This window comes from Anas platyrhynchos, chromosome 13 (genome assembly GCF_047663525.1).
Source record: "Anas platyrhynchos isolate ZD024472 breed Pekin duck chromosome 13, IASCAAS_PekinDuck_T2T, whole genome shotgun sequence".
NCBI lineage: Eukaryota > Metazoa > Chordata > Aves > Anseriformes > Anatidae > Anas > Anas platyrhynchos.
This window is the reverse complement of record NC_092599.1, coordinates 4,215,068-4,241,389: the sequence shown is the minus strand read 5'-3', so window position 1 is coordinate 4,241,389 and position 26,322 is coordinate 4,215,068. Positions and strand designations below refer to the sequence as shown.

Here is a 26,322-nt window from a genome sequence, read left to right as displayed (position 1 = left end):
ATGGAAAATTTGCTGATACCAGCATAAAGCTTATTGCCTACCACCACCAAAATGATGACAAAACTGATAAAACTAATAAAACTAAAGTGATTTCATTTGCCTGTCAAAAATAAGCTGCTCTCACTAGCAAAAATTTGAAAACAGTTCACGAAGGTGGCAGCAACCAAAATTCATGTGATAAAATACTCAGATTTACAACAAAAACAATTCATTGTTTACTTCTTCCCATTTGACTCTTTATTAAGCCATGGATAAACCTGCAGAAAGCCAAAGTCTCGAGCTTCCTCTTTAGCACCAAGGTGCATTTGGCGGCAGCAGCAAAGTATAAACGAGTCGGATGAAAATTTAACATGCAGGTTCCCCAGAACAACCACTCACGTCTATTGCATTATGGATTGAAACCATGAGAAATTGAGGAAAACAGCAATTTTAGCAGCTCTACCTGAAGCCACAAACTAGGACTGCCAGACTTGGTACTACAAAAGCATTTTGTAAGCGCTGCTAATACGTGTTTCAGTATCTGACACTGAAACCCTGAGAAGAAGTGGAAATTGTCAAGTATGGATCATCGTTTCATTTAGCTTGACACGTCCCATCCAGGAGCATCTGCCTCGAGGCTTTGAGACATTTCTTGTTTCGTGCTAATTGAAAGCCAGGGTTAGCCTTGATGGTTCTTCAGGCTGGGGCAGGGATTGCCTTCAGCAGCAGCTGGAGGATTCATACGGATGTCACCAGCTCCTCGTCCCTACTCCCACAGCCCATCCACCGAGAGGAAAACCACACCAACCCCAAGCTACACGCAGCAGGCAGCTTCCCCATGTGGGATGTGGATAAGGAAAAAAAAGCAGCAGGAAAGAGACCAAATTTGAAAAGCTGCAAGCAAGGAAAAGGAGAAATGCTGGTAAAGTGAGGTCCCTAAATAAATAAATAAACACAGATTCAGCTGTCAAATTTCCTGCCTGAAGTTCTGAGATGTGATGGACTATTCTCTAAAACCACAACAAATACACCCAGTTCTGCAGTTGCTCCCATCCCCAAAAGTCTGTAGGTAAAACACTTTTCCAGGAGCATCCTTCTTAAAAGCACGCTGTCAGGTGAGAAGTACCAAGGCACGTTTTTCTCTTACAGGAACACAAGCTCTAACAGCATTTTCTCTGAACATCCTCAAGCACCTCAAAATTTGAGTACGTATCAGAGATACAAAGCCTAATGACACTTTTTAAAGGAGGAGAAAAGTTAACATGCTCTAATCTGAATCTACAAAAACCAACGCTTCAATCCCACCGAAATCCCACCTGCTGCACAGCTAGTGCTGAACAGCATTTTGAGGCTTGCAAGTTGCACAGCATTATTGGTGCAGATTTAAAATTTTGACAACACATTTCACACGTCCGTAATTTCTATTAGAAAAAGGAGGGTAAACCTCAAACCCTAAAATGATGGAAATTTATAAACTTTGGGACTGGAATTGTAAAACTGGGAGCCTATCCTCCTGTAAACCAGCACTGATGCAGGGCGTTTTTGGTTTTTTTTGCTGTCACCAGCACCCTTTCAATTGCTGTCCTAAGACAAGCAGTGGCAGGACTGAACCAGCCTACAAACCTGGGAACAATGGACATTAGCAAGAACTACGGGACGTGGTTTGCAGTCACTGCTGGGAGCATAATGCTGAAATCTGCACAGCACAATCTGAGAAATGCAGACAATCTGAACACCTATCCTTCTGACAGAGAAGCGTGAGAGCTTTGCTTAAAAGCAAGCACGAAACGTCTATGCAATAGCTGTGTTGCAGAGCTCTGTAGCAATGCAAGGATGCACGAGTTTTTCAGAACAAGATTGTACCGCGCTGGCACGACACTGGAACAGCGTACACTTGGGGAAAACACTTCTCTCTCACTTACCAGCCAGCCTAAATCCCCACAGAAGCAAAATGAGAAACTACCTGTTCTACAACAGATGCCGGAGAGTCTCAATAGGCTCTGAATCTCCAGGGATGCAATAAAAAAAAAAAAAAAGAGCCAGCTGAGCAAGGCAGAAATTTTAATTCAGCTACATCACAAACCGCAGGCTTCACCGCAACGAGGGACGTGGAGCTTTTCCAGCGAGGTAGACCTTTTTGTAAAGAAACATCAATGGCAGGATTTCCTCTCATATTAGGTGACGTTTTAAGAGTCCTTGGACATCGGCGTGGGGCTGGCCGGCACGCGGTGGCAGGGCAGACGTAGCAGGCAGGTTTCTGGTGTCCCAAAGCTCAGCTGCAGCCCCAGCCAGGTGGGGCGAGGTGCTGCAATCCCTGCCCTGCACACGTGTTTCTGCCAGAGGGAGCCCGGAGAGGAATCAGGTGCTCAGCTGCAATCAGCAGCTGATGTTCGAGCACCTGCGTGAAATGCAAAGCCCAACACCTCGTGTTTCCACAATTACTGCTCCTGGGCTGAAGGGGCTGACCTCCGCTCCGTTTCTCACCCTAACCAGAAAGCCTTAGGGAGGTAAACAGCCCATTCCTCGCTCGGAACAGCAGGGCTGATGCCCACATGTGCCTAAATCACCCCCCACAGGATAAGGAAACTCAATCAGCTCTCCGAACGGAGCCAGCAGTGAGCTGGCCAACACAACAAAAAGCTGGGAGCAGTTGATTAAAACAACAGAAATGCTTCCGAGTCCTCTACAAGTCAACTTCTGATCGGCAGATAACAATCATAACTGCTTGTCCAGGCAGAACTATCCCTTTTAAATAAAGCCTGCAGATTTGAGCCTAAAACACTGCCTTTCTCCTCGTTCTGAGCACGTTATCAGTTATTTATCATCCTGCTGACCACAGGCGCTGCAGCCTCGCACAGCCTGCGTGTGTTTGTGTACGCACAGGCAGAAAAACCCTCGAGCCGCCCTCCTTCTGGGCCCCAAGGAGGGAAAGAAAAATCCAGTTAAGGTCTTTTTTTTTTCCCCCCCCCGGTGCTCCATCCTAAAGAAGTGGTCAGCCTCGCTGAAAGCTACCGCTTAAACCGTGAACCCGTGCCAGCCACAAATCACCCCGACCGCCCTGGCACCATCATTTCGAGCCATTTTTCCATTTAAAGAGCCTCCCATCGACGCCGGGATAGCCTTTCATTACCCGTCCCACTTAATACCCACAATCTCTCCACAGCTCGCTCGGCCTCGGCTGCCCAAGGGCGGCGCGGAGCTCGCCGTGGGGATTATTGGGATTCCTGATGCTTCCCCCCCCCGCCGGCCGAGCGCTTGGCAGCTCGCCCGACCCGCAGCGCGTGTGGGACCGTCAGCCTAATGCAATGTGGCATCTGCAGCGGCCGCTGGCTTCCCAAAGCTCCCGTGGTGCCGGGGAGGACGCCGCCGGGTTCCCCCCCCCCGAGGGGTGAGCAGCAAGGGAAGGGCAGCGCCAGCACCCCGCAGCCTCCTGGGGTTTCGGGTTTGGGGTCGGTGTCGCCGAGTCCTGGCTAGCACTGGGTGCTCCTGCACGCACCTCGTGCTGCCTCGGGACCTCAAAGTCAGGATGCTGGGGTTGAGTAACTCCTGACACCATGGAGCCCACCTTCTGCTAATGAAATTGGGGTAGTGAGGGCTCAAAAAGTGGTGCTCGCTGTATTAAGGAGTTGCTGCTAAACTTTTCTTGTGCCAGGCACTTGGTTACGGCAGGCAGAGACGAGGCATTGGTACCTTCTGTTATATGAACCATGCACAGCCCTTTTCAAGTGTGGGGCAATGCATCAGCCCCATAAATCCTGCTGTTCCCTCTTACAGGCTGAATACACAACCGGGGGCAAAAAGAAACACCAGACAAGGCGCAAAGAGCAGGTGGGTGCACATTTCACGTTGTGCCCAACTAAAAAGCATCAGGAAAGCAAAACCTGTTTGTAGGTGAACGAAATACAGATGCCAGGGGAGATCTTCCTTGGAAATGGAAGAAAAGGAGACAAAATACATCTGAAGTTTCGCTTCCTCTGTGCAGCACGACACGATCAGAGAGCCCAAGAGCAGCACGTGGCGTGTCCTTCCCCACCCCCGGACACCCCACGCTGCCCACACGCACCGAGAGCTCCGTACAGCTGGGGTCAGACAACCAGCACCCCACACAACAACATGCAGGCACCTCAGTCACACGGATATTCATCGAGGTTCGCTTCATTTCCATCTAACTATGACGAAGCCGTGACAAACAGTGACTCGCTCGAGGGTGACTACAGCGGCAGCAGATCTCTGAAGGCTTCCTGAAGCCCGGGATTACACCACATCAGAGATGCGCATCGCCAAGATCAGAGATACTGCTCGCCGCTACAGATTTGCAGAAGTGAGTCAGTGAGGTACTACCATTTTACACTGCTTCCTCCTCTGATTTCTTCCTGGATTTGTGCGCCTCATTGCTTACCATCAGGATTTCCAAGTAAAAGCAAGCTAAAAACAGAACCGTGTTTTTACTCAAATGCGCTGCAGAAAGCGGCGGGGAGTGACTGCAGCAGCCACTTCCTAGGGAGTTCGTAACCCCTCGCGGCACCAAAGCCAGGGACCTAAAAGAGCAGAAGTCACTGGATTGGCATCATTTTGAGACAAGCCATCTAGAAGAAAAGCAGAAGGTATTTCCTCGTTATCTTGTCCCTTATTAATCTCCGGGCTGACTCTCAGTAGCGGCAAGTCACAGAATTCGAACCAAGGCTTTCGCTGAAGGACAGGACTGCCCTGACATGAGGATTTCCAGCCTGACCCCAAACCCCAGAAGTCCATACCAATGACTCCATGAAGATGCTGTAACTTAGAAAACGGTGTAGGCTTCAATCCAGTGCTCAGAAATTATGACAGGGGTGCACAAAGCAGAAGAGGCTGCAGCAGCCGTCAGTAAACATTGCAGGAACAACTGCAAAAGAGAGCTGTTCGCTTTGCAGGTGAAGAAACCCCTCAGAAGAAACCCCAAAAGTAACGCAGAAAAATGAATGGAAGTTATCTTTACGGCACAAAAACAAAAGCAGAAAGCTTTGACGTGCCTCACTTTAGCCTGACTTTGAATAAAGCCTGACTTTGGAACAGCTGCCTCACTCCCTCCAGGACGCGCTCCCCTTCGCAGGGGCTAGGTTTGGTTTTGTTTCTGTTTATTTCACAGCTTCCCTGTTTATTCAGCTTCTTCCCTCTCCCGGTAGCAGGCCGAGCAGCACGGGCTCCTCGCTGGTCGCTGCGGCGCAGGGCGAGCGGCCTCGTCCAAAACCAACAAACTCCCCCTGCGGCCAGCCGCTCCCGCAGCCCCGCCGCGCACCGAGGCTGCTCCCTGCCCAAATCGAGCAAAGATTGTCACGGCTTTTAATGAGAAGGTGGAAAATCACCTCCCAAGTTGCTTTAAAAAAAAATAATAACCTTGTTTTTTTTGTTTGTTTGTTTGTTTTTCCCAAAGTGTTGGATTGAGATGAAAAAAAGTAACAGAAGTGAAGAGGGGGCAGTCACCAAGAGCTGCACAGCCTAAATTCTGTGTCACATCCATGGAGCCTCAATGCTACCTGTTGCAAAGTGCTAGAGCCAGGTCTCTGCTGCTGTGAGCACCAAGATTGCTCAGGGTACTGACACCTACACCTCAGTGCTTCAGATGATCCATCCCATACTGGAGTTTTACCTCTGGGTATCAGTGCCACCAGCTGCAGAACTACTCGTGCAGGCGAAGGACTGCGCTCCTGCAGGGTTAGGACTGAAGGAGGAGTAACACAGCCAGCCTTTCAAGCAGACACATTTGCAGCAGGAAGCCTGGCTACCAAATACCTTCATTTCCACATTAATGATACAGCTCTTCTGTACGGACTCCCACAGAACAGCAGATTTTTGACAGTACAGGTCTCATTCCCCTTCCTTTCAGACCTGCATCAAGGTGTGAATCCAGGTGTCCAGTTCTCCTGATCTCAAGCACACCCAGGCAGAAACACGCCTGCAGGATATACAAAACCCCTGTGCTGCTCGCGGTGTTGTAACGGGTTAAAGCAGCAGCGAAAAGCTGCAGGGCTGGGATTTGGCACATCTTCAACCCAGAGCCCGCCAGTGTCAGCACCCACAGCGGGGCACAGGCACGCAGCCAGGCCTGTGCCACGGTCCAGAGTTCAAACTCACCGTCACGTTTTGTACAGCGAGGGACTGCTGAAACTATCACGTGGGGCAAAGCGAGCAGCGAGGGCTTGGTGGTGAGTAGAAAATGTCAGCTTGGTGGTGAGCCTGGTGTAAAGCTGCTGGCGAGGAGGCTGGCACGGTGGCCCTGCTGCAAGGCCGGGGACAAGACTTGTGGATGCCGTCCCTCCATGTGCAGATGTTGGTGGTCACCTTGGTGTTTGAAGCAACAGCTATAACGAGAGTCTTACCAAAACAGACACGGACTCCCATCGAAGTCTCTAATAGAAAGAAGTCATTAAGGTAAGGTGTTTCTCGTGTATAAAAAGCTTTCGGGGAAAAAAAAAAGTCGCTTTTTAACGTTGACAGACGTTGTCTCTTAAAAGCCATCATTTTAATGACTGATGTGTGGTGACAAAGTAAGTTTATATAAAGAACATTAAAACGTCAAGTCTAACGAAGCCGGCCTGTTCACCAGCAGCATGCCTGTGCTGGAAAACGAGGACTAGAGCCTTCGACAAATTATTTTGTAGTGCTTCATAAACAAATAAATCCACCAGGGTAGTTTCACGAACACCCACTGCTGCTTTTGTGAGACAGGTTCCACTAACAAAGTCACGGGGCATGGATCTCCTGTGCTGGAGGCAAGTTTAAAAGCTCTCAACAGACAGCAAGGCACGGGGAGAAGAGAGTCAGTGGCCGTGACAGCAGCTTCGTTTTAAGTCTCTTTTGTTCAATAAGTCTTCTTTCTACTCATATATATTACATTAAACAAACCTTTCTGAATTAAGCAGATACACAGAAGGAAAACCCAGTTTGAATATAAAACCTGTAAGGCCTCCAGGTGGCCCGGAGCCACCTGCTAAGCCACCGAGGTAAGGTGGGAAGCAGCGACACGTGTTATCTGCCACCTCCTTCTCCAGAGCGCTGCCTGTATCGGCCAAAACGTCCCTCAGGAGCCACTCCTCAAATGCCAACCTCCTCCAGCCACAGCCCGGTGAATTCAGAGGCAGCCAAGTCTTGCACAAGCCCCGCTGAGGGGACAATGGCTACACAGGGGACAATGTGAGTGTCCTCCTGCAACCCCAACAGCAGTCACTGCCCACAGTTAGCTGCTGCTGCCGCCTGTAATCCAGATTCTCAGGGAAACTTGAAAACAAACTGCAGCAGTGTGCAAAGGAAAAGGAGAATTGCACATCGGTACCCAGGCTACAAAATGAGTTGTTTCAGGACACGCACAGGCACGTGAATGAGGACCCAGAAATTACCGCAAGCAGCAAATCCTTAAATGAAACGCCATCAAGTAAGGCAGGCACGTATTTAACAAACTTTTGTTTACTAAAAACATTCCAGGAATAAAACATGGATCCGTTTAGCAGCCCTGTGCTGATTTTGTCTGCAGCACAGCCCCGTCCACTTCATCACCGCTCCTCAGGACTGGACGCGTGCTGGGAAGTGAACTTCTTCGTGGGAGCAGGTGTGGATGTTAGAGCTGCGTCCCGTCCTGCCTCACTTCTGCAGTACACAGAACACAACCTTCCCTAAAGCCCCTCTTCTTTAAAACATTTCAGTTGTGGGATTTAGTTTGTGCCACTTGATGCCTGATTTATTTTTTTTAAATCTATTACATTTTTCTCCATAATACACTTTACACAGTGGCTGAAAAGAGACTGCTTGCATAGCAAGTGTTATGCAATTTCCCAAATAAATAATACCCTTGCAGGAGGGAAGATTACAAAGTCCCCAAGATTTTCAAGGCTACAGATTTGGTTTCAGAAGCCAGGAGTCTGTAAAAACCGCACGCCACCCCGAATCTTCCTGGTAACTACTGACACTGCATCAGCACCCGAAGATGCCATCAGGAGCAGCGTCCCACTGCGGATAACCAAAAGACAACCCAGGACAATACACAATTTACCACCACATTTCTGTCTCCCACATAAAGAGAATGTACAGCAGAGTGGTTGACACCAGCTACAAACATCCAGCATGGATGCAGCTACACTTTTAAAGTCACTTTTAAGGTTTGTCTGGTTTCTACTAGTGCTAAGATGGTTTTATTAAATCAGTAAGAAGAGACCAGAAACCCCCCAGAAACGCAACCTTGTCAGCCACCTCCACCTCTGGAGTACTGCACCCTGCAAGTACAGCGCAGTACCTCGAGTGAAAATCCCACCTTACGAAAAAAGGCCACCAAAATACCATGGGAACGAGCGAGTGATCATCGTGGAGATGTTTAGGACACTGCAGTCCTCTGCACACAAGCCTGTACCTTAAGGAGTGTACCAGGAGTGGTGCTTTGGAAGAAGTGCAAGTGCTCCAGCATCTGCTCCGGCCACCCCGCTGCTGGATCTCGATCTCAAACCCGATTCAGCTACACCAGCAGCCTTGTGTTTGCCCTGAAAAAAGCCGAGTGGTTCGGTAATTAAAGCAGCTTGAGTTAACTAAAGGGAAGAGGCTCGATGCACGGCTCAGATTTTGGAGTCCTGGGAGCCTTCCCCCAGCACCTTCACGGACACCGAGTTCTGCAGAGGCAGCGCCCGTCCTGCCAGGGCCCGCAGAAATTCCGCTTCCCCAGCTGAGCTAATCAGCCACGTTCCAAACAGAAGCTGCATTTATCTCCTCTGAACAGCAGACTTTCTTCTTAATTATCCAAGGTCAGTGGCAGTGAATATTGAACAAACTAACACCCGGGGAATCCGTGTAGATGCAAAACTGGAGGGCAGGCAGTCTCAAACGTGCTTAGCAGCAGTAGCACATTTTAATAGAAAGTTGCTCTTTTCAGGCACGGGAACCACTTTGTGAATAATCAATCAATACATGTGATTAAGTGCCATTTTTAGAAACCTTTTATGAAGTTATGTGCCAGCATAAGTCTCCCCTTTTTTGCTTTAAGAAGAAAAAAGTATTTTCAAGTGTTGGAGTACGGTTCAGACAACTGAAGTCAGCAAGTGGAATAATTGCGTTAATCGCCCATCAAACTCATCCAGAGTCACAGCAGCAACTCGGGATTTTTATCTGTGTCCCCTGGACAGTCACAGAAGTAAATGCTGCTAACTGGAAAGCATCACACCCCCAGTCTGACACCGACAAGGCACACGGTCTCATCTGTTGTCCAGCTGCCATACGTAGCCTTCCCCAACAGGTCTGAGCTCACCACAGAACAGCAGCTTCCTTGGAAATCTCAATAACCATTTTGGCTTCCCCAAAAACACAAGTGGTGCAGCTTTACTAGTAATGCACAGCACAAGGATATTGTACAATTTCCCTGAAACTTGTATTCAAAACGCAACCACAAAAACATTTACCAATCTCAACCTGATTTGTTTCACGTATTATCTGTAATTACACAACAGTGGAAGACTTCTGCAATTACAAAAGCAACAAATAGATCCAACAAGTATAAAAGTGGGTGGGATTCTTGGTTTGATCCTGTGCTGATGGGAAAGGTATCAAGGAGGGGAAGGGGAAAGGCAGAAGAAGCTGCTACCACACTGTACCGTGATGGAACCAACGTAACAGCAAAAAAAATCTGTCCTGGTAGCTCCGTTTCCTGAGGAGTAGCCACAATACCTCTGTCAATACCACCAAAGTCTTTGTCAGCTTCACAAAAAGCCACGTGCGGTGGCTGGTCTTGTTCACATGCCTTTTCCTGGAACAGCAGAAGCTGCAGATCACATAGGTGGGACCACATCCTGCCCTGAAATCGGAACAGCCCCAGGAAGAAACGCGGCGCCCTTTCAATACACCGCGTACCTTGGGCTGTGCGGGAACTGCACGGGGCTGTAAGGACAATTTCCCTCAAGAGGACATTTCTTTTCACCTTACCTGCTATTTTTATAAGCTTGCAGATTGCATTATGTAATATAACCATTAATTATACTGTTGTTCAGCATAATTCACCTGCAATGGTTCAAACTGCTTCCAGGAGTTTAACAACCCAAAGTGCGATCCTCTGACAGCCACTGACAAATTCGGAGTATCCAGTTCCAAACAAAAGGAAGAGAAAAAAAATCAAAACCCTCAAAACCCTGGAATAAGGCTAGAAAAAACAGCTAGTGATCCTGCTGACCAGCCCCACAACTTCACCAGGCGAAATGTAGAAAAGGAAAGGTAGCAGCTGAAAGCAACTGCTCGCCCAGATGCTGGAGCTGGACCACTTGGTGGCCCAACACAGTGCCATTACAGGGCTTTCTACCTTTTCACTACCTTGAAGAAGCAAAGCTGGCTCCTGCGGGTTGCTGGCTCCACTGATCCTTCCCGTGCTCTCCTTCCACAGCTGAGCATCCCCGCGGTGTGCAGGGCTGCGGCACCACGCAGGTTCTGCTCTGCTCCTGCAGGCACTGCTTCGTTCCTGCTTTCCAGGCCAGAGAGCTGCCGCAAAGCACACTCACCAGATGACTCCTCAACATATTCTGAGCTAAAACTAGTCTGAAATGAAACTTACATATTGCTTCCATTTTTTTTTGAATGCACTTTTCTCTCCAACACACCACAAATTTGTTTGTTAACACAGCAAAGAAAGACTTCCTCCTAAAGGTTATCTCAAAACCAGTAAGAAACATAGAAAATTGTGTCCCTTTTGCATCTTACTCATCACAGGCACTACAAGATCTCAAGCACCAGCACCCACTGCACCCTGCAGCCCCCTTCCTTGGAAGCTGTGTGCCCTTTCCATCCACTCCTCCAGTGAAGCTCCCTCGCAAGCCCCAACACAATTCTGCATGCATTATTTATCCCTCTTGCTAAGTCATGCAGTGGGATAATTACTTAACCATTGTAATGATATTTTGCAATGGCTGTACTCTATTATTCTAATTGATTTTCATGGGATTGCTTTTGCTGCATGTTTTGAGCACAAGAATTTATTTTCCTGCAGTAGGAAAAGCTAAGTTTATTTTTAATAAAAACAATGTTGATACATGGCTCACATTTCTGCTCTCCCTGCTAACAACCACTGAATACACGAGATGCGGGGTTTTTCTTCAGAAATCTAGTGAGATAGAAAATTATATATTAACTGATGTAATTATTAACCAGAAAGTGTTTTCCTTACAATAGGATTTCATTTGACTTGTAAGACTCCAGTGGGTGTACCTGCCCAGTTTTTGAAAGGTGACAGACCCACAACCTTTTCACAAACTAAAGTCAAAATATATTTTCATGGTCTTGCTTAACAGCACACCAAGTTTTAGTGAGATAAATGCTCTGCTTCAGAGTGGGACAACTCTTAGCACAGCACTAAATAAAAGTCTGTCCTGTCCATGTACTCAACATGACACAAGCCACACACCAGAGCAGCCCAAGCAAGCAGCTATTTGTGCCACCCTGCCCCCGGGATATTCTTCAGGCTACGCATGATTCAAGATGTACTTGTAAAACTTTTGTGAAGAGATGAATAGGATCTCAAAAAACACAATAGCCCCAGCAGTTCAGAACTGGTAACAAAACTTTTTTTTTCCGCCTTTAGCCAGAAATTCTTCCAGGAGGAGCTTTGCTTTGAGCTACTGAAGATAAAGGGAGGAGAAGCAAGGAAAAGCAGCGTGCTGCTGGCAGTCGTCTCATCATACCTACCGCTCACCTGCCACCTAAATGAGCAAAGGCAGGGATACAGCTCAGGGGAAGGAATATGGTCTTTATAGTTACACGCCAAGATCAAAACCCAATAACTTTACTCAGCAGTAGAAAGAAGACACTTTTGACAGATGAGACTCATCAGGAACCAGGACCATGCCTTATTTTGTTTCCTTCCACTTAGTAGCAAGAAATCAGCTGGGTTGGGTTTGATTGCTACCTATGACATGCATTTAAATTTAAAAAAGAAAGTTTATCGGTCTCAGCTCTGCCCTAACTTCAGAGACTACCAGGACAAGGACAGCAATGAGAAATCTGAAGGAGTTCTCTGCTCAAACAGGCACAGAACTCCTCCCCAGAGCCTCGTTTAGGGTTTATACAATACAATTCATTTCTCAATTCTTTTTTATCTATTTAAAAACACTCTCTAGAAAAAAAAAATAGTCCTGGAAAAAACGCAGTTATTTTTTGTGATCTTGCTTAAGTTGAATGTCATCTCACTCCCATTCTTCTCAACGTGTCAGTCCCAGACGCCCAACCCAGCTCCTGCAGCTGACAGCCAAGGGCTGCCCTCACTGCTGCTGCCCCTGGACACGAATCAGAAAAACCCCATGTGAACAACAAAAGGTCATGTTCTCCGCATGTGTCAGCTACCTGCCGAACCACGATGGAGTTTCAAATGCTAGCACGTTCAGAAATAAAGCCACCAACTGTTATTAAACTAATTTCAGAGCAGCACTGTGGATTCCCACACCCATGACTAAGTAAGCATGCTCCTCGTGCTGCATACGGTACAAAAAAAGCCTCTCATGTTTGCGACAGCCTTTTAGAAACAAGCAAGCGTAGTACAAAGCTGCACAATCTCCTAACTTTGGAGTGCCTGGTTTACAGTGCAAAAAAAAGGCAGGAGGAAGAAAAACTAAAGAGATAGAAACAAAACCCAGGTACTGCGAGGTGTTGTCGCTACACATTAGAAAAAAAAATCTGAGAAGAGGCAGCGAAACATCACATGTGCCTTATTATGGGCTGCTTTCCATGACTGACATCTGGCACAAGCATGAGTCTCCCAAGCACAGGAGGTGAGACTGTCCTCATGTTTAAATCGTGATAAATGCAGACACTGAATATTAAGGTGCCATCTCCTATGCATTTACAGCCTAGGCATGGTGCTCTACCACTCTGTTCATTGTTGACTTCTGTATCAGTTGGTTAATTTGTAATAGGGAAAAAACATCATCCCCTTCACCCAGGTGAGGAGGCTGTTGCTTATTACGAAGTTTCACTATCGCATCTTTGCAGGCTGGTTGAATGACAGAGTCCCAGCACAGCGGTGTCAATTCCCAGCACTTCAACACAAGAGACACAAGCTGGGAACCCACGGGTCTGCACCTCCCAACGCACACACGCGGTCCCAGCTGGCAGAGGTGCTGTGAAGCTGCTGTTCCACCTGAATCATGTAACAAACCTCAGGGTTTCGCAGTCTGAGCCGCGGTGTCACAGCCCGTCCGGAGATGTGTGAGCTCATCTTGACCTCAGGAGTTAAGCAACTTGCAGCTAACTTGCGTCACATCCGCTAACAAGTACTTGGAGTTAATGACTCTTAATTGCTCCCAGAGCACTGTATTCCTACACCCACAGCAGAGCACGCTCCTCGCTCTGCTAGCCTGCACGTGAAGTTATGCAGCTCGTGGTGCCATGCATCTGCCAGCCATGAGGTTTCACCGGAGCCACGGAGCGAAAATATCACCATTTTCGAGGGCAAAGCAGTGGACAAAACCTGCCCACCTCGTTCCAGGAATCAATTTGCAGCTGCATCCTCATTCACTTTCTTGCTGCACTTGCTCTTGTTTGAGATTAGCACCTCCGTGCCGTTTGGAGAACAGGAGACTTGCCGTGAAGTCTGACCCCACGTGCAGTTTTTCAGAGAACAGTTCAGGATTTTGAAGCATTTTCCAAAAATTGACTTCGCCTCCTGTAAGCTGTGTGTGGGGGGAGTTATAATTACACCTGCTCGACATGCACGCCATCACCCAGCTGTGATGGGGCCGGGAGCTAAAGGGAAGAGGAGCAGCACCCAGACACCTCACCTTGCCCCCCGAACACCCTGCTCAGCCATGCCTGCTGCCACCACTCCTGCCAATTTCGGTTTCGTTTTATATCACGTGGCAATTCAACAGCTCTGGACACCGAGGCACTACGAGGCACTACTCACGCAGGACGCCCAGCCCTGAAATCACACCGGTTACCCCAAACACCCATGTTTCCAGAGGTTTCCCTCCGAGTTCAGATGTGCCATCCTCGAATCCAAGCAAAGAGATATTCCCTGCAAAACCGGGGAGCTCACTACCAGCACGCCAAGCGGAGATTAAGCACAGAAGACCAACTCCTTGCTGTAAAGCCACACGAGGTTTGTAGGAGTGAGGGAAGGAGCCCCTAGGAGAGCACATCTCGCCGCTGTGCTTGGCGCTGAAGGTCTGCCACGCTCCTCCTCTGACGTTTTCTTCGCACTTCCGAGGGTGGGAGAAATCCCACGCAGCTCCTTTATTTCCCAAAGACATTTTAGGGTTTGTAAAGACTGAAACCAACCACTGGAAAAAGCGACACAGAATATAGTAGAAATAAATAAATAACCGAGGAAAGCAGCTTTCAGGAGCCCGGCTCTATTCACCAAAGTCCATTCCAGTTGCAGCCGCCCGAATTGCTGACAATTTTCCAATGATCACTTCTCCCTGGAGCAGATTACCGGAGTTAGGCGGGCCACAGCTCCTCAGTGGCACGGTGAAGCTCTACAGGCACTCAGCTGCTCCACATCAGGGGCATTTACAATTTTACACCGTAACTTCACGTGTAAGCAGCACACACCACATTTGACTGAATCGTAAAACACCACTCTTACTGACAGAAGGCGCTCATCTTAAGTGGGTGAATGAGTCCTTTATCTTCCTGCTGCAATGAGGCAAAACACAAAATCCAGTAACTTTTTAAGATGTCCTTGATCCTTTGATATTTCACTTCTCAGACAAAAGCAGAACACCAATCCTATAGTTCCTTCGGGATAGGTGTGTAAAAACAACAAAAGGCACACAATTCCCCCAGAATAAGTCAATTTCTATGATAAAGTTTTTACCTGCCATAGGATTCCCTTTAGCTAATACCATGCCGAACTGGAAACATGGAGCGCATTTACTATTTGTGTTCAGCTGATCCACACAGCCATGCCTGCTGCAGATAACGCTGCCAGTGGCCCTGTTTCCCCTCCCTTCTCCATACGGCACCTGTAATAACTCGGTAATAGCAGCAAACAGGCACCAAGCGAGCTCCCTCGCCGGATTAGCATCACAGAGGAAAGCCTCTCCTGCCGATGCTAATGATGTGCTCTACCCGGCTATCCCCAGGAGACAAATGACTGCACTGCCTGATTGACTCCATCACGGGGCCATCGTCCATCAATGTATTGCCTCCGTTATTGAAATCTCATCTCGGGAAGAGAAAAGTGCTCCCACCACTTTGGGAAAACAGGGGAAGCGCTTTCAGAATAAGAGCTCCGAGGCACACAATTAGAGCCAAATGTTTCAGCAGAAACACGCGTTTCCAGCAATCCCAACGTACACACGGACGCTTTGTTCAACCAGGACAAAAATGATTTACGTCCTTATGCTAATCCAGGTCTTCTGGTGGTGCTGGGTTTTTTGTTTGTTTGTAAGAAGAGGAATGAAACAGCTACTCCAGGCATAATTTACTTGGTCAAGCTAAAACACAAACGGCAAATACAGCCATGCAGATTGAAGAAGGGAGCCTGGAGGGTATTTAGGCAGCTGATTTGCTGCGAGGTGAGTTCCAGCTCCTTGCACGCTGCCTCAAATGACACTAACGCGGTGTCATCCCCACTGACACCTGCAAATGGAAGTGAGCACACACAGATCTTTATCTACTACGCTGATAATAATGTGGAAAAAGGAAAAGGAGGGATCTATTCAGTCAGGATCTACCCCCATGATTTCAGAAGTGCTGCACATTCTGCAGCAGGAACAGGACACGGGCACCAACCCCATCCAGCAGTGTCCTGATCGACTTTCTGATACCGTCCTCCCCCACCGTAGGTCCACTTCTGCGATTTGACTATGTCAAATTGCACATGAATTACCCAGACATCGCTCCGCCTGCACGAAAATAATTTAGTTGAGGAAAAATTTCTGATTGTAATCAGTCTCGCATTTGTCTGCCTAACAATATAAATCCAAAGTAGGCAGCTTTATCTCAGGCAAGACATTTTGTCTCACTTAGCACTCTGCACGCTACAAGCAATCCATCACAACTCTGAAATCCCAACGAACAACCTGCCTCAGAAAACACATCTAAATATTTATTCCTTGCTTACCCCTAAAGGGACTCCACCGAGTCTGATACGATCCCCACGCTAGAGTTTCTGGGACTCCTGGAGATGTCCAAGCATTAAGTTGGACTTCTGGAAGTTTGTACCTCTGTATCACAACTGATAAAAAGCACAGGCTGGGCTTAAACACGGAACGGCCCAGCTCTCAGCAACATGCTCAACAAGGGAGGTTCAAACTGCATCAGCCAAAGTTAAAATCCATCTAAAAATCAGAAGACTTCTGCTTCTCTGGTACCTAATTTCACATCTTACTATCCTGATGCTCGCAGCACAGACTGTTAGTCCACAATCACAGGCCAGCGCCCCAAGAACACACCATGCTTCTCCACCAGGCCTCCTGGTTTCAGGATCTAAACCTCAAATCCGTACAACCCCTTTTCCTCACATAATTCCAGTATCGCTTATTAACAGAACGTTAACTGTGGGTCTACTTTTCACTTCAAGAAACACAAGCAGCATTTTCAATAACAAAACACTAACAAATAAGGCCCAATTTTAACCAGTTTTGCTTCTTTTAAGGAGTTAAGATCCACCTCTGAAGATCCCAAGTTAGTGAGCAGTCAAATGAAACTCTCCAGGCCAGCAAGGAGTGATGCTTTTTCTCCTTTCAGTTGAGCCACTCAGAATTACAATCTTCCCAGTGCTTAACAGTGAGTGAATTTGTTGGCGTACCAATTAGCAGTCTTTTCCAAAGAACACGTTCCTAATTAATAGCTGGCTTATGGGAAGAACAACGCTGAGGATTCGGTCATACCTCCAGACAATGAAAAAGTGTGAATCGAGCTGTGGCTGATATACAGGAAAATCACTGTCGTTAGCAGACGTAACCTGCAAAAGGCACTTAAGTAAGCAAAACAGACATTTTCACCTTTTTTCTGTTACACCATCTAATCCTGGACATCTGCTTATGGTAGGGATGTATATTCAGGGCATGAATATTTGAGCAGAAATGCCCAAATTTCTCCTTTTGCCTTGGGAAGGAGAGTGCACAGAGATGCAAAGCGCCGCTGCAAGACGCAGCCACATCTGTAGTGTCTGAGTCTTATTTCAGGTCAGCGCTGCGTGTTACGAAACTCCAGCACACCTTGCAAGTGACCTACATTGTGGAATTCAAACCCACTAACCTACAGAACCATCTGAAAGCCCACAAAATAGGTCAGTGGGTTTCCTGGTAGGAAGAATTACACAGACAAAAAGACGCAGACGTAACAAAGAGCACTGAGATTGCGCCCTTCACCTAACGAAGGCAGGAGCACGCTGCAAATCCTATTTTTTACCCCGCTCTTTCAGGTCTGGTGAGGCAGGGAGGAAAGGAGCAGAAGCTACAGCAGTGAAGCTGTGTCAGTAATTCAGTCCTGAAGCAGAGGGGGCCTTGCAGTAGCCAGAGCACAAGTGACACCTGATTCACAACCAGCAGCAAACTGGCCTGGAGTTACGGCAGAGGTACCCGAGCACGAAGTCTGGATAAAGACAACCAAAATAATTCATCTGGCCCACAGCACGTTCCCTGACACCTTTCATCCCTCCGGGGTCTCGGGTCACAAGCATTGTTTTCAGAGACCTCATAATTCAGCCAAAGCAGCCCCACAGCACTGGGGTTGGCGGGGGATGTTAACATGCAGCACACACAGCGAGTCAGACCGTGCGTGAGCCAAGGGTGTCCACAGAGAACTGCATCCACCACTTCCCTCCTTGAAGCTACTCCTTGGGGTGATGCTGTGCAGAAAAGTTCCTATTTCCAGGTCATACGAGGTCCCAGCTATTTGATGAACAAACCTGGACCAGGGCACAGGACACGCGCCGATCCTGCAGCCGGAGCAGCACGAAAGAACCCGGGGGGTTTGAGATAAGCAGGCAGAGAAAGCCCAGCTGCATTCCTCGGCCCACGAGTCCTGCACGAGGACCTGCGAGGCCCACGTCCCACTGTCTGCACCGCCTGCTCTCAGCTCTAGAAGAAAGTTGCGTGCCCTCTCCTCCCACACACGCATGCAGACTTTGATTTAGATTCCCGTCTCCAAAAAAAGCAGTCCATGGAGGAAGGAGAAAATGAATAATATCCACGCTGCGTGCTATCGATGACAGATTAACACACTCAGCGCCACGGTTTATCAATTAGACCTTTAGACTGTCGCCCGTGGAAGCAGGGGACGGAGCTTTAAATCCTACCACCTGCTATCACTTAACCCGAGCGTGTAACCTATATGAGAACTGTAACACACCTCATCCACACTCAGCATTTTACTGTGCTATTAAATGCATTTTTTTCTTCCCCTAGTACCAAAGGGCCACGATAGATGCAGTCAGCATGCCTGACCACGATCTTCAGGACCAAAAAGTGGTAGCAGAGAAGCGAGTCCCAGCAGCCAGCACACCTACAGCATTTCAGGTACCCAAAGCTGCAAAGTGGAGCCAGGAGCCATCCCAAAACGCTCCACATCAATGCAGAGGATCCTCCCCGCTCAGAACAATTCCCCAGAGGTGCTGAGGCCCAAGAGAAAAAACTACGTTTGTGGTAATGAGATCATCAATGCCAGACCCAAACACCAGCAAAGAGCAAATCAGGACACCGCTCGTACTCCTTCCAGCAGCCAAAGCACAAGAGACTGATCCTATGCCAGCTTTCTGCCTGCACCAGGATGACAGATAATACCAGATCCGAAGCTGAATAGCTTCATCCGCTCAGATGAAGCCTTACAGACTAAGGCTATGCTGGTTAGAAAAGCATACCATGAATCTGTACCAGCAGACAGCTTATAATGGCTCATGGCTGATGCATTTCGGGTCTGACAATATAAGTCATGAAGTCAAGCAGTGTGTCGCCAAAGCACAGCCCCGGAGTTCAGGTCTGGCTGGGAACAATCGGCATTTTCTGCTTCTGAAGGGCTGATTGTATGCAAGATTTGCAGAAGGCTCCTATTCTTAGCTGCCGTGCCACAGTGGGCTTGCCAAACTTAGCGAAAGTACTCTTCATTTACTAGTTCAGAGAGTAAGAGCCAGTTAGTTTTAGGCAGTGCTGGTAAACAAGACTTGAGAAAATTGGGGGCTGAAGAGCTCCCTACACATGGTCGAATGTTTAGCAAATGCATATCGTGAAGCCCAGCTCTCAGAGTGACCAAGGCACGATTATGCTGCTCTCATCCATCACCAACTGAGAACCAACTTCCCTTCTCCGACAGCTCCTCCTAAAAGTCCCATACTCCATATTTATGGAAAGGACAGCCCTGCTGCAAAAATAAAACCCCGCCTAACAGAGGTGAAAGATACTTAAAGAACTGAATGAAAACCACTTTGCCTCTAATCTACACCACCACGGCACACCAGCGCGTATTTTTAGAAGGGTCCTGCTAATAGATGGCAAATAAGCAGGGCACATCTCAGCTCTACAGAGGCTGGGCTCGGAAGCCTGATTCCTCATTCCAGGAATAGCAGGACTATCTGGGGCTATTCTGGTCAGCCCGGCCTGGGTACAGAACAAGAGTACTGGCGCTGGTGACATGGACAGCAGCTGATGTCCCTCAAGGTGCTAGTTTAGATACTGCAGACGTGCAAAGGAATTCTTTGAAGAACTGAAGAGGAAGAGCACCAGCATCCAAGGCACCTGCTCCACGCAAAACAAAGCTCATTTTAAAATTACTCTGCTCAGCCTCCCCTCAAAAGGAAGTATGGCAGGAGAGTGAAACACCACAGATGCATGCTCCTTGAGCGTGTATTTCATTGTGGAGTGCTCATCTCCCCATGCAGCCTCAATATCACGTACGTTGGGTATGCAGATATTAGCAACAAAGACAACAGAAATGCTTATTACTAAGTGTATGCCTTCCAGAGGACATGTATGCTACAATTTATTATTTTGCTATTAAAAAGTCCCCTTTTTTTCTTCTTAATTTGCACGTCAGGTATCTAATTGCTGCCCTCACGCCTTCTGGTGACTCCTTTCAGCATGTTTCTTCACTATAAAGGGCATGAAACTCAGCTAACAAAGTGCTTGTCCTCAAGTTAGATAAAACCTACCATCAGAGAAGCTCTGCCACCTCGCACTGCTCGCCTGTTAAACCAAATGGAAAACTGCAGAAAACAACTACCTGTGAGAAATCAGAGGGAAGGGGGCATAATCTGCTTCGTAATGATGCTTGAAACATTCTGCACAGCCATGCCTGGGGGGAGAGAGAAAGCTACAAGTGCATAGGAACACAACACATGTGAATCAGAAGAGAAAAAACAGGGAAGAGGAGCAAGAATACCCTTAGGAAAAAAAAGGAAAACAGGGAAATGGTCTCACATAGGAACCTACAACCCCCCCCAGTAGGAAATGCAAGGCCAAATTCTGCCCCAACATTCTCAGGAAATCCAGAGTAAACTTTCTTTCCATGTTTGAAGTAGTAATGGATATTGGAAGGGAACCTGTGTTTGTGGAGCGAAATTCCCAGCAGAAGTTTTAATTCGAGTCTTCCTCTGTGTTTGGGACCCGACGGGGCTCTAGCAGAGCAAGCCGCCAGGACAGCCAAAGGACACAAGTGGAAGCAGTGACGAGCACCACTTCCCCGAGCCATTACACCAATACAAAAACCTCCAGGAAAGAAAATGATTGCAAACCCCAGCAAGCACATTACCATTATTCATTCCCAAGCTAGCCAATTAAATTGTCATCTCGCTGAACTGGATGTTGTGCTGAACACAGCTTGCATCTTTGCTGCTAGCCTCTGAGAGGGAAACTTGAAGAAAACTCAAGATGCTCCATACTCATTATACCTGCCTAAGTACAGAGAAATGAAGTTTAACCATAAAAAAGCAAGGATCGAGTTGGGGAAAGTGTGCTGGTAATAAATTCATGTAATGACATGTAATAAATTCAGTATTCAAGGTTTAATGTAATCTTTGCCTGAAAACTCTCAATTCTCTTGAGATGGATTTGACCTTTTTTTTTTTTTTTTTTTTAAGTCTGAAATATTTACAAACAATCCCTTGAAAAAGCATTCAGATGCAGCTCAACTATTTAGCACATACCAAATAAAAATCACTGCAGATCAACCCTAAGAGTTACTGCACGTAGCTAAAGCTCCTTTTATGAGAGCCTATGGAAAGGGGATAGCTGGATCTGAGAAAGCAAAAATCCTACAGGCTGCCAGCCACCCCTCCCACACACACCACACAAAGATTGTATCAAGTCTGAAAAAACACTCGCACAGTAAGAATTAGCTAACGGCCTAACTAGCTCTCAAATAAGAGAATATTTGGGCTCCAAAGTAAATTCTACAGCAAATAACTGACTTCAGGGGGGGGGGGGATGTGGGTCATACTAGGTCTTATTAAAATACTGAGCATACTGTTATTTCCCACTACAATTTGATGAAAACCAGTTGCCTCATCACATCTACAAAGTCCTTCTTTCACTACTCTGTTGAGTTAGTTTTTTGTTGTTTTTAGTTTCTGTTAGGTGTTACCAAAGCCAGCCTTAACGAAGCACGGTGGTTTTAAATGGGGGATAGGTGTCATCAACTCGTCAAATTACAACTTAAAGGTCAAGCTCATCTCATATTTTAAGTAATAAATTATCAATCATAACTCACTAGGTTTTCTTCCACCAGTGACTTATTAAAAATTCTGATGAATTTCCCAGCCATTGCCTTGTACCTCTCACACTGTAACACTCAGAGCAATACCACAACAAAGAGCTCTGACCTCCCAGGTCTTCTCAACGCACCAAGTTCACTCAACATCCAGCCCCTCCTGCTTTCGGTTAGATTTATTCACAAATCACATCAATATGCAAGAAGACATGATGGTCCATTGAATATTTAGAATACTTTCTCTCAAACTCCACAAACAAAAGCAATTTAAAAAGCAGCAAAAATGAATAGAAAGCTGATGAATTAAATGAATTAAAATTAGAAGCCATTCAGAAGAGTCTATTAAAAGCTAAGCAGAAGTGCAACATTCTAGACACGAGGATCACATCTGGCAAGTAAGGCTACAGTTCTTAACCTGAAATCAATTGCTATCCCTTTTGAGGGCCCTTTAAAAGAAAAACATCTTACTATCTCAACAAACCTTTTGAAACTTCTCATTAAAAAAAAAAAAAAAAAAAGGAGGAAAAAAAAAAGCCTTCTGCTCTCAAAATGAATGTGAGTATGGTGGCCAAATGAAAATGATCTGGTACGATAGCAGATACAATCCATGTGGACTCCTACATCTCATTACCACTCTCCTCCTCCAAACACTCGTGCACATGCTCGGCATTATGCTGGGAGAACTTTCAGCGACTGCCTGCAAGGCTGCACTGTGCTGCAGCAGCACAGCTAAATACCAGACAACTGCAGGACCAACGTGTTTTACCTGAATCAATGGGGAAGCCAAGACAACAGAAACCCACAGAAATCAGGCACGCTTTGAAGGTTTAGTTGCATGACAAAACAAGATTGAACAAAGCCGGTGAAGAATCAGATCTACGCGCACACAGAACGCTACTGTCCCGAAAGCACAGACCTTATTCAATGATGTAAAACAATTTTAAATACCATAGTTAAATTCAACACCTCGGCATATTCTGTAAAACGTGTAGGGACACTTGTAATCAACATGCATAGCAAAATTGACAGCAAAGTGCTACAACTCCATGGCTGTAACTCAGAGAGCTCCCATGGCCCAGAAGCACGCTCCCCATAAAAATGCAGGCACTCCACATTGCTTAAAGCACAGTGCGAACAGTAACTAACCAAAAACTCTTTAACCTCCTTTGTCAATCAAGTCAAGACACCCAAGTCACCAGAACAGCCCGCCCATGAGGGCATCTCAACACATTGTTTCTTTCAAAGAAGGAAAATGACACTTTTCGCAACACAGGTCTTACACACAGCTTCCTGGACCGAATGGTAAGGTGAACTCGAATTCGGGCCATACAACATTCACAAACAGCAAATCAGAAGACAACATCATAGAACAAATCAGAAGAAATGAGAAAAAGCAGACCACCACGTGCCTATTTCAGCACCAACTGGTATTTCCAGAACCAACTTTCTGGACCAATTAAATGGCAAAAGTGCAATTCGGGGGTTTTAGGAATTAAATTAGCCACCGTGCGCCAGCTGCGCAACCTCGCAAAGACTCCCAGTTCCTCAGCATAAGGCAATCAGCGAGAAGTGACAGCTAAAGCTTCCAGCAACCCGCACCGTTCCCACGAAAGCCGATTCCTTTGAGATGACAACAGACAGAGAGATCAACATCTCAGGAAGGGAGCTGTTGTTCCTGTGGCATCCTCGGTTTCAGCTGTTTCCTGTCTCACTCCCTAATCCTCAGTTATTTTTGTTTTTTACTCCCGGGGAAAACACAGGTAGATCTCTCCCCAACACACAGGAAACCATCGGCCCCAAAACACAGCCCGAACATTTCGGGCTGCCTGCAGAGCTTTAAGAAGTCTTTCTCACAACAGCAACAGAGAAGCACGGCACAACAAAAAGATTCAGGTCGCTGCCACAGTCACAAAACACATTCTCCAGCTCTAATTAAGCGCTTGAAAGAGAATTTTTAAAAACCCCGATATTTTCAACGGGGACAGCCGGGACTACATCTCGGGGAAGGGAAGGGGGGGGGACACGAACAAGGGGGATGTGGAAAAGGGTGGAAATCAACAAGTCAGCGAGGCTGAGAGCCGCGGCTGCAGGCGGGCATTACCTTGTGGAGGTGCCTTTCCGGACATCGCAGATGCTGCATTTGAAGGCTTCGGCGCTGTTCCTGAAGGTGCACACGCTACAATCCCAAAAGCCTTCGTCGGCTGCAGGTTTGGCTTGCCTTTTTGGCCTTGAGGAGGGAGAGGGAAAGCGCGTGTGTGTGTGTGTGCGTGTGTGTGTGTGTTTGGGGAGGAGGAGAAAAGAAGCAGGAGGAGGAGAGAGAGAGGAGAGAGAGAGGGGAGGAGGAGAGAAGGAAAACACACACATTAGAAACCATATTACACAGCCCTCCAGCCCAGCGCCTTCTCCTGCCCTCCCCGCTCCCCTCCTCATCACCGGGGGGCTCCGGAGCCCCGCGGGGCCCCTCAGCGGTGCTGGCGGCTCCGTGCCCCGGCCCCCCCCCGAGGGCCAGCCCGGGCCGGGCCGAGCCGGGCCGGGCCCCCCCGAGCCCCCCAGCCCCAGGGGCGCCGCCGTCGGGGCGGGGGCAGCGGCGGTGGGGCGGGGGCCGTCTCCCCCCCCCCTCCCTCGCCCTCCTTTTTTTTTTTTTTTTTCGGAGGGGCGGGCGGCGAAGAGTTTGAAGGCCGGGAGGCGTGTTCGGCACCCGCCCGCCGCCTCCACCTTGTTAAATCTCCCTTTGTCTGGGAGAAGTGAGTGTGCGGGGCGGGAGTGCGTGTGCGAGCCGCGCCGCCATGGCTGCTCTCACACCACAGCAGCCCTGGCACCGGCGAGCAGGGGAGGCACGAACACTTCTCCTCCACCACCTCCTCCTCGTTCTCCCGCTGCCCTTCCACGCTCCCCTCCATCTTAGGAGCCTCCCTCCGAGCCCGCAAGCCACCCCGCGGGGCCGGGGCGGCGCGGAGTTGGCCCACCTGGCGGGGCGGCGCGGCGGCCCCCCCCCCTCCTCTCCTCCCGCCCGCCCTCCCTCCATCTTAGGCGCCCCCTCGCCGCCGCCCGCCCGCCCGCGGCGGAGCGCACGCACACCGCTGCCAGCCAGGGGCCTACAGCGCCGAGCCGCCGGCCCAGCCGCCCCCTCCCCGCGCTCACCTCCATCTTAGGGGCTCCTACCCGGACTCCTCTCTCTCCCCCCCCGCCTCCCACCTTCCTTCCTGACCTCCCTCCCCGGCCCCCGGCTGCCCCGCCGCTCGCTCTCTCACCTGGTCGGGCTCTTCTTGTCGCCCATGACCATGGATCGGGGCCGCCCCTGCCCTGCGCACAAAGAAAGCCGCGAGGGGGAGGGAGGGCGGGTAGAAGGGAGGGAGGGAGGGAGGGGAGGGCGACGGGGGCTGCCTGCGGCCAGCGGGCTCCGGGCTGCTCCTCACCCCCGCGCCGCCGCCGCTCCTGCCGCTGCCAGGCTCGGCTCCAGACTAGCAGCGCAGCCCGGCGCCCTCCCTCCCTCTCCTTCTCTCTCCCTCCTCCTCCTCCTCCTCCTCCCCGCGCCGCTCCGGCGGGCGGAGCTCGCTGCCGCGCCGCGGCCAATGGAGGCGGCCCCGCCGCCAGCCCCGCCGGGGGAGCGGAGCGGGGAGCGGGGCGGGGGGCGCCCCCCTGGCCGCGGGGTCCCACCCTCAGGGCCGGGGAGAAGGCTCTGGGGAGCACCCTGCGGGGGGTGCAGAGCCGGGGCTGTGCCCCTCGGGTTTGGGGGGGAGAGAGGGGGGTGCACACAACCACCCCCCCGTGCCGGGACCCCAAAGCAGGGAGGGTGCTTGGAGCTGGAGGCGACCCCTGCCCTTCCATTCCCTTCGTCTCCCTTCTCTTCCCCTTCCCTCGTTGCCCCCAGGACCGCTCCCCGCCCGCCCGTGTCCCCCCCTGAGGGGCTCGGGGCTGAGGCGCCCCCGCCCCGGGGCCCGCAGCAGGGACGGGGAAGGCCCCGGGGGGGGGTTTTGGGGCCACTCCCCCTGGCGCTGGAAGGGGCAGAGGGGCCGAGGGAGGAAGGCCGGAGCGTGCCTCCTCCTCCTCCTCCTCCTGCCGGGGCCCGCAGGGCACCCCCAGGTAGCCCTGAGGGGCAGGGGGGCACCGCTCGCCTCAGGGCTTCGTGTTCCTGGGGTACAGACCCCCTCTGCCTTCATCAGCCCCTCAACAGCTGCCTTAAAGTCCCTTCTCCCTTTGGGTCAAGTCACCAGCCCATGCAGAGGCTGCTCTGAATTTAAGGCGTTTTGACAGCGTTTCCCTAGTCTTCCAACAACATCCTCATCGATCCCTCGCAGATCCATAAGCGCCCTTCACCAGAAAGCAATAGCCACGGGTCTGAGAAACTCCTGAGGAGGCAAAGAGTGGCTCTTGCCCAGAAGCTCGGCCCCAGGCCTGTGCTACGCCTGCCCCATGGGCCTGTGGAAATGCTCCTGAGGTGGCTGAGGGTGGCAGGTCAAGGACAAGCCCTTGTCACCCTCACTGCACAACCCCTCAGTGTCCCCTGCAGCAGCTGTGCGAGAGGAGATGGGGCCAAAGGGCCAGGAGTGAACCAGGAGGGACCCAGGGCGGTTCCTGGTGTGTGCAGGTTCCAAATATTCACGTTGTTACAATCCAAGCAAGAGCAGGCATGGCGCAGAGCACATTTTTCCCCCCTTCCCTCAACTTACAAAGAGCAAAGAATGAAGACAAAAGTTGCTTCAG

The 26,322-nt window shown here is 49.3% G+C and overlaps 1 protein-coding gene across 2 annotated transcripts in view; it reads right to left on the bottom strand.

Annotated features, from left to right (window-relative positions):
• Window positions 1-25,155, bottom strand: part of RYBP (RING1 and YY1 binding protein) — a 40,735-nt gene extending 15,580 nt beyond the window's left edge. The window contains exons 1-2 of one of the 2 annotated variants that reach the window (XM_027467593.3): window positions 24,870-25,155; window positions 23,720-23,845 (exon numbers count right to left, since the gene is read on the bottom strand). In XM_027467593.3, coding sequence (XP_027323394.1) covers window positions 23,720-23,845; window positions 24,870-24,901 — 158 coding nt within the window. In that variant the 5' untranslated portion in view covers window positions 24,902-25,155. Of the gene's footprint in view, window positions 1-23,719; window positions 23,846-24,476; window positions 24,659-24,869 lie in introns of those variants that run through there. The other variant, XM_072044195.1, reaches the window with a different exon arrangement.
• Window positions 25,156-26,322: the final 1,167 nt, after the last annotated feature.